Here is a 13,615-nt window from a genome sequence, read left to right as displayed (position 1 = left end):
TATCTAAATTTTGATTTAAGCACGATATCTTAATTTACAACAAAACATGCAAAATGGAAACATATATTCATACCAAACAGTGTAAAGAGAGAAAAGTCTGAAGATTTTGTAAATACAGAAGTCCTAGAATGTATAGAGTATCTATTCATGCAAACACCAGAACTATAGACGAATGTACATTAACAGTGTTTTGCTTTTAAGGAACGGTATTCGATATTTGACACATTCTAAAACATGCAAACTAATGCTGGACTGTATCAATTGTTTTTTTTTTTTTTTGGAAAATGGAAAATGAAATATTTTTGCTTAAAAACGATCTTACTTTTGAAAGACTTCATCTACATTATCGCAAACAGAGTGATTTTGCATATTTGCATTTTTATAAGACTTTCTCTTTCGTGATCATTATTATAACTTCCAATTTATTGAGAAAAATATTCGGAATTTTTTTCACATATCTACCTTGGTGCTTGTTAAATTGCCATCAAAACTATTTACCCAATAAAGGAAAGCACAACAGGTTTTTGGGATTAGTCTTTTTAAACAAAATATTTCACTTTTCATAGTGCATAGACCTATTTGCTAGACGTCTTAACAAATATCTACTCCTACCGACAGCAGTAAAAAAAGTAATAAATAAGAAAAAAGGAAACAAAAAAACACTGACAGGGACAAGATCCAACATATCGTTGGACTTACACAATGACCCTCTCGCAATCGGTACAAATAGTTGCACCTTCTGGCGGGGTAGGTTTTGGAAATTCTGCTTGTGTTTGTGTACTGCCTACAGCAACTGATCTGGATTGTTCGTTAAGTGATCGATACTGTTCGCTAGCGACTGGATTTGGGGTCGTGGATTTTCGACCACCGATCGCGTGGCTTTGTGTCGAATAGTAATCGGTGCGGATTACTGTGGGTAAAAAATATGTCTTAAAAATTATTGTGTTAGAGGTAATGGTTTCAGGGTGCGTAGATTGAAATATAAAAATAAAGTATAATACAAAGGAGTAATATACAAATACGTCAATCAACATTAAATAATATATATTTAAGGAAAAATGCTTTCCAATTTTATTAATGTCAGAATTGTACAAATAAAATGGCAATGTAAGACTCCCCCGCCTTCCCATCTGACAATATTTGACACTCCCACGTCCCCATCTTTGATATGGATCATCTGGCTTCGTTCTATATAAAAAGAAGATGTACTGACACATAAGGAAGAAAAAAAACTATGACAGCCAATTTGACAGAAAAGAAAACGTTTTGACAGAAAAAAAAAGAAGAAAAATTGACAGACGGAAAACAAGAATTGACAACTGCGGAAAAGAATAAAAATTGACAGTCGACAGTTGTCAGCTCTTAGTCGCTACCTTGTGACGTCAGAGTGAAAGTCGAGGGGTGACCCTGGGCACTCATAACTCTGCTCACATATCTTAAAAAATATTTTACAAGGACAAAAATATTTTTCTCACGGAAGTAAAAAATATGACATGAAAAAAGCCAAAATATTTAATTTGCAAGACAATAGAAATTTCAATAGTTCGCAGAAGGATCCCTTTCTGTATGCTTAAAAGGGTGGATAGTTGAAAACTTCTTATGTAAAATTTTTCGCTGAAAACGAATATGTAGGTCCATCATCTCAACAAGTGGTACCAATTTTTATAAACCATTTTTTTTAACTAAATTTTTAAATTTAAATATTTTAATTTACAACTAGTCTAATCATAAAGTACGATTAAAAATACATTAAAAATGCTATATATATATATATATATATATAAATATATATATATATATATATATATATATATATATATATATATATATTTATATATATATATGTATATATATATATATATATATATATATATATATATATATATTTATATCTATATAAAAGTTTATATTTTAAAATTTTTTTAAAAATTTATACATCAAAGATTTAGCCAAACTTTTAATCCTCATTACCTTTGACATGGTGCATATTTCTCTAAAAGCTGAAAGCATAAATGGAAAGTTTAAACCTATTTTGATAATTTACCATTAAAAAATGGAAGAAACTTTCTTTTTCATTGAAATAAAAAGCAATAAACAAAAGCTTTTCGCCCTTGTAAAATCATAAGCACATAGCGGGCTAGTCCGTGTTGTCGACATTATGTACGTGTACGCCTTCATCTACTATTTAGTAGGTAAGCGTACTATTAACAGGTACCAGCCCGCTGGGTGCTTGTAATTATGCAAGGCCGTAATTGCGTAAGTAATGTTTATTGCTTAGTAACTTAATGAAAAAAAAGTTTCTTTCATTTTTTCAATGGTAAGTTGTCAAAATAGGTTTAAAATGTTCATGAATGTGTAGCTTTTTTGAGAAATATGCAGCATGTAAAAAGTTATAAGGAATAAAATTTAGACTAAATCTTCAATTTCTCGACTTAAAATTTTTAATAACTTTTAAACACTTCTTCCAATCCTTGAAACACTTCTTAAACTCAATCTTTAGGATAGCCTTTAGTTCTATCAGCGATACGCTTTTAATGTCGTCTATGCTTGTGAAACAACACCCTTTTTAAAGTTTTCTTAATTTTTGGAAATAGAAAAAAGGCACACGGACGCATGTCTGGAATGTGGAGTCTGGGGTATCATTACAGTATTGTTTTTAGCCAAAAATTCACGAACAATCAATGAAGTGTGAGCTGGTCCAGTATCGTGATGCAAAAGCTATAAGTTGTTTTTCCACAAATCCGGTCTTTTTTTGGATTGCTTTACGCAAACGGTTTTGATCTTGTAGATAGTACTCTTTATTGACCGATTGTCCTTGTGACAAAAATTCATGGTGCGCTATGCCATTAAAATTAAAGAACACAGTGAGCAGAACCTTCACGTTCGACTGCACTTGTCGAGCCTTTTTTGGTCTTGGCCAACCAGAATGCCCCTACTGAGACGATTGAACCCCAGTTTTGACGGCACATTCATAAACTTTGGGTAGTCGTTTAGGTCCTTTAGTGACTCCTGAGCAACTTCCATTCGCCGCTGTTTTTGTTCGACATTCAATAATTTTGCAACAAATTTTGCTGACTCGAGTTTTAACCCAAAACTTTTGAAAAAATATCATGGCATGAACTAATTGATATGCCAACTCATTGGCGACTTCTTTGATTGTGATTTGACGGTCGTTCATAACCATTTCCGTCATTTTTTTACGTTTTCATTTTTCTTGATGTGCTGGGGCGACCGGAGCGTATTTAACATCTTTACAACCAACTTATAAACGCTTATATCTTTCGTAAACAAATGTTTTTTTCATACCATGTTTACCATAGTTTGTATGCATGTTTTTCATACCATGGTAACATTTCACACACAGTGTTACACTTTATTTCATTTTTTACTCAGAATGTAATACAAATTCTTTAGCGGCTGCTACAGACAAGATAAACAATGAATAAAGCTGCAAATTTTTTATACTTGAGGAGCATGAATACAAACATCATAAATTTAGAAATTCCGGATATTTTTGGAACATACCTCGTATAGCATTTTATTTTTAATGTATTTTAAATCGCACTTTGCGATGAGACTAGTTGTAAATCAAAACGTATAAATCTGAAAATTTATTTTTAAAAAAAAAATTGTGTATAAAAATTGGTATCACTTTTTGAGATGGGGGACGTAGGTACATATTCGGATTTGTAGATAAAATAGTTTTTACCAAGGTACCCTGCTGCTGGACCATAAGCCAACATCTATAAGACCACTTTGTATCACTTATGAGGCTGTATTTTGGAATAGCAAAGACAGTCTAACTTATCCATCATCTTTGTATGGATTGAAATAAAAAGTTCAGAAAATACTATTTATTTATAGAATCTGATCTCTTCTGATAAAATTATTTGTAAAACTGAAATGGATTATAAAATAGAATATAATATAATAGAAAAAATACCAAAATGTGCTATTGAATGAGAGATCTCCTAAAAAACTAGAGAGTCGATGATACAGCAAGCAGATTTTATGAGAAAATAAAAAGCAATATACTTTTATAATACTAAAAAGTCGTACTGCAAGTAATTTCAGACAACTTCTAAATAAATAGAACATGACATTCACTAACAACGAAAATGAATTTATCAAAATAAAAAAATTCCCGAACGAATAAAACGTATTGGTCTTAATTTAGAACAGTTCAGTCTTACTATGCCTATTCATGTAAATGTTCCTCCTTGGATGATTAAACATCCAAAAATAGACACGTCTTTAAAAGAACTCCCGAAACATTCCACACATCCTTTCCTTATACAGCAAGCTTATAAAAATGTAATATCCAAATACCCAACAACCCATCAAATCTTCACTGATGCTTCCAAATGTCATGAAGGACATGCTGCAGCCTACATCTACGAAAACGTCAAGTCTACCATACGAATCCCAACAAATTGTTGTATATATACCGGAGAACTTACGGCAATTCATCAGGCCGTGAAAAAATGTTGTTCTATCAATGAAAGCAAATTTGTTATCATCACCGATTCAATGAGCGCATTACTTGGAATAAAACAGCTATATACAACTCACGCCATACTTCTCAAGATCAAAGAAGAGTTATCTTATCTACAGACTCAACAAAAAGATATTTCCTTTATCTGGGTACCTTCCCATATGGGAATAAGTGGTAATGAGGAAGTGGACTCTTTGGCAAGCAATGCAACCACCGACCAAAGTATTGCTATCATAAATCAAATGCCTTGGACTGATCACAAAGTAAATATCAAAGCCCACGTATACAGAGCGTGGCAAACTACTTGGGATCACACTGCTAATAAACTCAAAGAATGTCTAAGTCAAGTAGGAACCAAACTCATCTTACCAAATAATAGAAAAGACCAAGTCATCATTAACCGACTCCGAATAGGACATACTTTCCTTACACACAAGCATATCTTCAACCAGGAGGCTGCTCCGTTGTGTACCAAGTGCAATACTCAGTTGTCAGTGAAACATATAATTGTTGAGTGTCCAGTGTACCAGAACGAAAGAATCGCGTGTGCCCTTAGTGATAATTCAAAAAGTATACTAACGTCAAATTTACAGTCTTTATTAAGTTATCTTAAAATGACTAAACTATATACCAGATTGTAAAAAATATTTTTTTTATGCAACAATATGTATCTTACTGTTTGTGTATGTCCCCCCGCTAATAACCCTTAGTGGTTGATGCGGGTATATTTGTTTAAATAAAAAAAAAAAAAAAAAATAAAAAAATAAACAGTAAAGGTTTGATTTTGTTACAGCGTATACCACCAATTACTAATATGCATTGTCTGCCTCTTGGCGACCTCAGATTGGACTCATCGTATGCTCAAACGAAATAAAACCTTTTCCATCCATTAAAGAAAATATTTAAAATATTTACCGAGAGATATCTACTAACAAGAAATTAAATCGGAAATCGAATTCAGGATTGGGTCCAAATCTGTGTTTTCTAAACCTTGCAAAACAAAACAGACGACGAATGAACTAAAATGCTCTGGAATGGGGATTTATAATTTGTATCCACGTCATACCAATTCGCATTGGAAGAAATCTCTTCTAGGAATTAATTTAGTTTGTAGAATTAGTTAATGAAATTACTAATTATATTAACGCAAAGACTTTAAAATTGATATTGGTTAAGGCTCCTAAAAGTTCAATAACCGTTAAAAATATAATTAACGATGAATATTAGCTTTTATATTGACTCAATTCGAAAAAACAGCTCAAAAAGGAAAAACAGTTGACAATAAAATATGTGTGTCACAAAAGCGTGTTTCTAAAAACACAGAGATAACATATTGAATGAGGAATAAGAAGACGCATGATAATTTTAATTCTTTAAGAAAATTTTATGCTAAATAACTAACTATACCCACTGTATTTTTAAGTTTTTTATATCTATTGATATTTTTTGTATATATTTCAGGCATTTTATTACAAAAACAAAATTAAAATTCATTATTAAATTTCCTGAATCAAATATTACTCCTTTTTATTTTACTATTTATAGATTAATGATAACAACACCTACGCATTTTAAACCTCAATCAACAAAAGAACCAAAAACCAAAAATATCTTCTCCAGTCTTCTGTCAAAGCGAGCCGCAAGACAAGCTGTAAAAAAATGGATTTTGTAGCGTGGTACTCACACAATCAACCGTTCGCAATCTGCACAAATGTTCTGTCCAGGTGGTAGCTGAGGTTGTGGTGGTTGAGGTCTATTTTCCGGGGCTTGGACATGTCTAAGTCCGGCAATTCCGCTATTTGGACTGGTCACTACACCTGAGTCGGCCTCTGTGATTTGGGTATGGATAGTAAGAATATACAAGTGGGTTAAGTTGTGTTAAGATTGGTGGTAAATAAAGAAAACTACCTAACATTTACCATATTCAATGTTCTGCCTTGTAAGCCGATAATTCTTATTATTTGGGTTAATATTTTAAACCGTACTATGATGTCACAAAATTGATAAATGTTTATCAATTATTATAAATTAATTAACTAGGTAAAATATTTTTATATTTTCTACTGTTGTTGAAATAATATTCTAGTAAATATATTTAAGTCAACCTTTTTGATGTTGACTATTATTATTATATCTTTCGAGCCGGACTCATAGTCCGCCGGTATGGGAAAGTAAGAGTTTGCTGATTAATGTACTTCCTGGGCACAATTAGTAATTATTCTAGTAATAATTACATATTATGTTCATTTTTAGTTCTTTATTAAAGCAGATTAGTTATATACAAAAACACATTTTTATTTGAATTGGAAAAAAGTTTATTATACAACCTTTTTCAATACTGTTTTTAAATATTGGCGTATGTTTTCGATTCGGCTTCACAGATATACAGCAGTTTGTCTTTTCTTTCGAACAAAGATTCAGCCAGTAATAGACTGCTACACTAGTTGTCCATGTAAATGTTAAGGCTATTATTCCAATATGGCTCGATCAGTGTTATTACGATATTTTCAGATATACCAGGTTTTTCAGAATATTGAGTTATATCTAGATCTGTTCCGGTATATATTATGAAATCTAATGTATAACATATCAATACTTTCATCTATGGAAATATTTTCAAACGGATAGAAGTTTTCCTTGAACATATTCACATAACAGTCACTTATGAGTTGTAGGTACTGTTATCCGATAAGTAAATGTTTCTTAATCTTCTTCACATAGTTTTTGCTTTTTTTGTTGTGGAATGAGCAAAGATAAGGTAATAAAAACATATGTCGTATCAATATCTGTGATTTGCTCTTTTTTAATTTGAGAAGGAGTTTTTCCATTTTCTCTTATGTTAAAAACGCTTTACACACTTCTAGGATAGATGGATCATACGACAATGCATCACTTTAACATCTGCAAGCATCATTTGTAAAATTAAATATTATAGGAACAATATTTTTTTCTCTGCGCTCAAGAGAATCCGATTCTTTTGTTTCTTTTTTCGTCTTTTCGGTTGTAGCTTATCTAGAACATCGACTTTGGTGCTACTTTGTTAAGTGTTATATTTTTTTATTATCTTTTATTATCATTCAAAGGGTTGTTAAATTTGCTAAAATTGCTAAAAAGTGTTAAAATTTTATTATTTTGATACTACTACTAAAACAGCTTAGTCACATTAATACATGGGTTCTGCGACAGGTGGTAAAAGATTGATTTAAAATTTGGCTCGAAGACGACCATCAAAAATGTAGGAACGTGAACAATAAATCAGGATGGCGATCTTACTACCATTTAGAGCATAATAAGCAATGTAATCAATTACAATTCGAAGGACCACCCACTAACGTGGAAATAAATGCAAGCATTAACAAATATGTAATTTAATGACTTAATTTGTTACTATAACTAGATTACTATAACTTAAAATACTAAATTAAGACATGATTATGTGTCATTTCCACATGATTTTACTTGCTACGCTTGTAGTTTAATTTTCACACGTGCCCTTAAAAACCTTCACACTGTTTATTTTGCAACTACTCTGTCATAATTATAAAACATCGCTGTTCAAGTTAGGATTAGGCATGATTAACGTAATGTTTCTATGAGAGATTTAAGATAGTTTATGTGAAAACTTCATGGCGTGGTATTGAATTCCTAAAGTTTTTTTATATCTCATCTTACTAAGGTTCGAGTTACCAGTATTATTTTGTATGTCATTATGTGTATATATGTGCGATATCGAACTAAAATTTTTAGCAAAATAGCGATACAATGAAGTATAGAGGGTGACGATAGAATTTTAAGTTAAAAAAGTGACCTTAATGGGGATGCGAATCCGAAACCCAGAACCGAGAATGAGAATGCCTTTAAATCACCAAATAGACATACTTTACTTACTATTAATGATTTTTTTTTATTTTTGATCTATTGTCCCGAAATTTATAAGGGGTCTGCTTTGGACTTAGAGAAACCTAGGTATGGAGGTTAAAGACATAAATGGACAGACAGACGTACACACGACGACACAAGTTCAATAAAGACTTAGTTTTGGTTCTTAATAATTTTAAAATATATTTATAATTAACTAGGCGAAGACACCCGTTCGCAGTTTTTTTATGTTTCAATAACCTAATCATAAAAAATGCATAAACGTAATGAATACAATCATTTTATAAGATGGTTTCGAGTTTTGTTTAACGACACCTACAAAATAGTCAGATTTAAGTCTAAAAGCCTCAAAATATTTACTTTAGTATAAAATAAATGTACCTTAACTGAAAAGGGACATCTCAATAAAATAAACAATTTGCGATTTAAGGATGACACAGGCGTTCTTGGGAACATCCAATAAGACTTAATTAATCTCTGAAAAGGAGATTTAAATATTTAATCCAGAGTTTAACATAGGGTTGACAAAAAGTCTGACAGTGGATATGCAACACAAAAATCAGATACACATTACCAAGATTGAATAGATTGAGGTTGTAAACTTATACTTGAATGATTGATCACAAACACACTACAGGATGGGATTAAATCAAAGATAGATCAATACTGACATAAAGATACAAATTTTGGATACTGTGATTATTAAAAGGGAGAAAAATAGATGCCACTTTACTGTTCTGTTAAACAATAATGTTATGAATGTCATGAATGCATTGTAGAACAAATAATTCAATTTTAGAAGAATTATAGATCAGTAAGAAACTCTTTAGTACGATCCAACTACAATAAATAAAATATTTTAGACGTGTCAAATATTTTAATTAAAAAAAAGATCAGAAATAGTCAATATGAAGAGGCTCATAATTCAAGGAAAGTTAGGAAAATCAAGACTACGAGGACGATCGCTATAATCATGAATTGGTCATATTCCGGAAATCGGCAAAAACCAATCCACGAATTAATACAAATGACAGACGCGAAGAAAGAGACAGAAATCTATGCAGTTGGATCATACACCACATTACGAGGATCACTAGTACCTAACCATCGTAGTCAAGACTGAAGACAGAGAATTGCATTTTATTTTGACAGCAAAACTTCAATTTTTAAATTTGTGGATAACTGAATCAACGAACGTCTGTTCATAGTTTTCAAAAAAATTCAGTTAAGTCATCAACAAAAATAGCGGACAGGCGCCATTTTGTAACATAACTCTAAATGAGATGGGAAGTTTTTAACCATTTAGGTGTTCAAGTTAGTTAAAAAAAAACAATAATTCAACATTTATGATTCAGAAAATATGTTGTCGTGTAGACTTCAACGTGTAATGCACAAAAGAAAAAATATGAAATAATAGTACTGTTTTGTAAAAATAATATAAATATAATCGAGTTTATATAATAAACAAATTATATAAATATAAATCAGTAGAAGATGTTATAGTTCCTTGTAGAAGAGAATAAATAGGCCTATATGAGCATTAAATATAACGAAGCGAATAGTAAATATGGTGCAAAGAGTGGTTTGTAGGTAAATTAAACATCTACAAAAAGCTGCCCACAACTCTAGGAACAACTTTGCCAACTAACAAAAATTTAAACAAGCAAAAAACTACACCTGAAATCAAAAAGCGCATCTACTGACACATTCTACGAATCTATACATATAGCAACACAGACACTTTTACATATTTTTCAACTTACCAAGTTGTACTTACAAATGCATAATAGTTCTTCATAATGCTTGCGGTAAATTTAGGATGGTCAAGACAATGAAAATATATAAGAAAAAAAGAAATTTTTTTACAGAAATACTCTCTACTAGCCAACTTTTTGAACTTTATTCGAAAAATTTCCATGTCGGAAATTAAATCTTGGACTATAAAATATTTTTGTGATTATTCTCAGAGTATGAGACTTGTTCCATTGAAACCCATATTTGATCCATAAAAAATTTATTGTCAAATATATCTACAAATAAATACCACTAAAATTAAGAAGCAGGCCCCATTGCTTTAATAACCCATATATACCCTGCGTAAAAAAATCTTGTGGCTTTTGCTCGAAGAATTCTTTTATTGCATTTTATACTTCTCCGTCCGACTAAAAACGATTACTTTCTAACATCTTTTTCAGTGGTCTTACGATCTGAAAATCGGAAGGCGATAAATCGGGACTATCAGGTGTATACTCTAATATCCTCTATTTCTTTTCGTTGTAGATTTTCTTTCACTAGTTTGGCAACATTTAGCCGAGTATTATCGTGAAGAAGAATACTACTACGTGAGAGCTTCCCTGAACGTTTTCGTCTTATTACTTGATAAAGCTTGTTTAAAATTTCATTATACAGGTTTGCGTTGATATGCACTCTAGGTTCTGTAAACTTTATGAGCAATAGTGCTTCATGTTCAAAAATAATGTTAACATGACCGTGCCTGCAGAAGGTGAACTTTAAACTTCTTTGGTGGCGAAGAATTTTCGTGTTCCAATACATCGATATCAACTTACTTGTTGGTTCAAAATAATAATACCAAAAGTTCGTTGCCAGCATTTATTGATGAAAGAAAGTCATTACCGTTTTACCTGTATTTCTTAAGATGTTGCAAGCTTTTTTGGTCCTCTAGCAAAATGCGAGGCACCCATTACGCACAAACTTTACTGTAACCTAGCTTGTGTACGACACTATAGACAGATCCTATAGTCACACCAACATTTTTTCTCTGATTGAAATTCAATCAAGACTTTCACACATGCTACATTCCTTTCTGCTAATGCAGTACTCAATGCACCTGGTCGCGGCTTATCCTTGACAGTTCGATATGCAAAACATGCTTTTTCATACACTGCTTTTATTGCAATGGTTGCAAGTTTATACGCGAATGCAAGCAACGTATGTTTTTGAACGGATTGTTAACAATAAACACCTTTTTTAAGTCACAATACTTAAAATCGCAGTCAAATACAAATAATTTAGACTGGTGAACATATTATTTGGTTAAGTCTTATCAGTGAAATTCTCCTCAGGAAGTTACCTATATTCAGTAAAGTTTTATCTTTTATCGATGCCTTAAATTAGATAATAATTAAGTAAAACATATTTCCTAGAATATTATATAATTATAATAAATATTTGCCAGTACTTCACGCTAAAAAGTATTTCTGTAATAAATTAGAGCAGTAAAATGAATTTTACAAGAAAAAGTATGGGATGTAGGTTAGACAGTGAAGAGCTCAAATTCTTAGATTATATAAACTTAGAGCATATTGTGGTTATTCCTGTGAATTTTTTTGCAATATTGCAAATATTAAAAATACGAATTTTGAAAAATGAAACAAAACGTATCACTAAAACTGTATTAAGGTATAAAACAAAAAATTTATTTAGTATGAATTTAATTTTAATCTTAACAAAGATATTTGACACTATATTTTCGGAGTAAAATCGTAGGGGTAATGTGGTATAGCTGAATAGATTTAAACACTATTGGTAGAATATAGAAGATTTAATTCAAAGCTAAGCAGGTGATACATATAACATTGGTCTAATATAAGAAATTAAGCTACCATAAATAAAAGTAAATTAAGATCGAAGATCGCAATTCTTGGGATCTCACAGATAATAGTGGTTTAAGGTTATTCAAAGTTCGACTTATGCTAAATTTTATATAACCAGAAAAATACCAGTATACCAAATTATGAAAGAAGACAGTCTCAAAAAGGGTAATCGGGTAATCACAATAATTAAGAAGAAAAGAGTTTTTTCAAATAGTAGATACAACAGATATCGAACGAGAACGAGCGATATCCATAGCTAGAAGTAGAATAGATATGACATATTGAGTTAACCTTATAAAGTACCTTCAAAATATAAAGAGAGGAGAATATAACATTAAAAAGCGTAAAAAATTAGAAATCTTATTTATTGCATTACACAATGAGCCTAGGCACCTTAATTACCTTCCCTTAAAAGATTCTTACAGCCTTCTTTAAGTGCCAGTCTTCTCCATATCATTATTCGCATGTTTTTGTATGATACCTATATGGTTTTTATTATATTCAGGGTTTTCTCTGTCCCACATTCAAAAATTGATTTTCTGACCAAGTCTTTACATTTTATCCTTAAGACATGCCCCAAATATCTTAATCTGTTGATTTTAATTATTTTTATGTTTTTCTTTCGCTGAGTAGGTGTAATACCTTAAAATTAAAACATTTTCTTCATAGTTCACTGTTTTTATTGCTTCTTATATTGTTCTTATGGCTTTTTTTTTAAGTTTCCAGTAGATTCTTATCTTTCTAAGTAAGTATGCAAGTCTCCAAGTCAGATATTAAAACTGGATCTCATCAGCGTTTTATACATATTAACTTTTGTACTTCTCGAGATTTTTATTGATTTTAGATGTTTTTATACACTGAAGTAGCATCTACTAGAAAAAAGAACTCGTATCTTGATTTCGCTATTCATATAATATTTGCAATGTTGCTATAATATGCAAGTTCTTAAACAGCTTCTAATTAGTTTATCTAATTATAATGTAGTTCTGCATCTGTCTTTGGGCAGTTGCTGCTGTTGCTGTATATTTTGTCTTCTGGATGTTTATTACAAGTGCATAGTTTTTTGAACTTCATATAGTTGTGTCTAATGTTTATGTCATCTACATATGCAAGGAAATGAATGTTTTTGGTCATATGTATTAGTCTTAATTCTAATGAATTATTCCGTGCCAGATTTAACAGAGTAAAACGACTGTGTCACCTCGTCTAATGGCATTATTAATTTGTCCAATAGACAGGTCCCCACGTTACTGTTTTTTGCTCTCTATATTTTCGATCGTGAAAATATCAAACAATTTGGTATTTTCAGCTATTTTATTGAATTGTCAACACTTTCTGTTATGCAATGATAAGTCGATTTGAGATCAACAAGGACATGGTATGCGTCAAAACCATATTTCTTTGTCTTTTAAAAAGATATCTTAGTGTTGATATTTAATCGATTGTTACTTTTCTGCCCGGACACTAGCTTTGTATTTTCCCACTCTATTCTCTGCATAAGATGTTAGGCGAGTGTACAGGATTTAAGATAATCTTTTATAAGCTGCATTCAGCAAGATGATGATCCCCTGCAGTAGTAATTAAAGGAAATCTTTTTTATGGATGGCAAAGACTATTACTGTTTCAC

At 31.2% G+C, this 13,615-nt stretch overlaps 1 protein-coding gene across 3 annotated transcripts in view; it reads right to left on the bottom strand.

Moving 5' to 3' along the window:
• Positions 1–13,615, bottom strand: part of Zasp52 (Z band alternatively spliced PDZ-motif protein 52) — a 168,603-nt gene that overhangs the window by 42,342 nt on the left and 112,646 nt on the right. For 2 of the 3 annotated variants that reach the window (XM_072546350.1, XM_072546360.1), the window contains exon 6: positions 700–910. In XM_072546350.1, the coding sequence (XP_072402451.1) occupies positions 700–910 (211 nt within the window). Of the gene's footprint in view, positions 1–699; positions 911–6,179; positions 6,325–13,615 lie in introns of all 3 variants that reach the window. The other variant, XM_072546355.1, reaches the window with a different exon arrangement.

This window comes from Diabrotica undecimpunctata, chromosome 1 (assembly GCF_040954645.1).
Source record: "Diabrotica undecimpunctata isolate CICGRU chromosome 1, icDiaUnde3, whole genome shotgun sequence".
In the NCBI taxonomy this organism is placed as follows: domain Eukaryota; kingdom Metazoa; phylum Arthropoda; class Insecta; order Coleoptera; family Chrysomelidae; genus Diabrotica; species Diabrotica undecimpunctata.
This window is presented reverse-complemented; position numbering and strand designations above follow the sequence as displayed.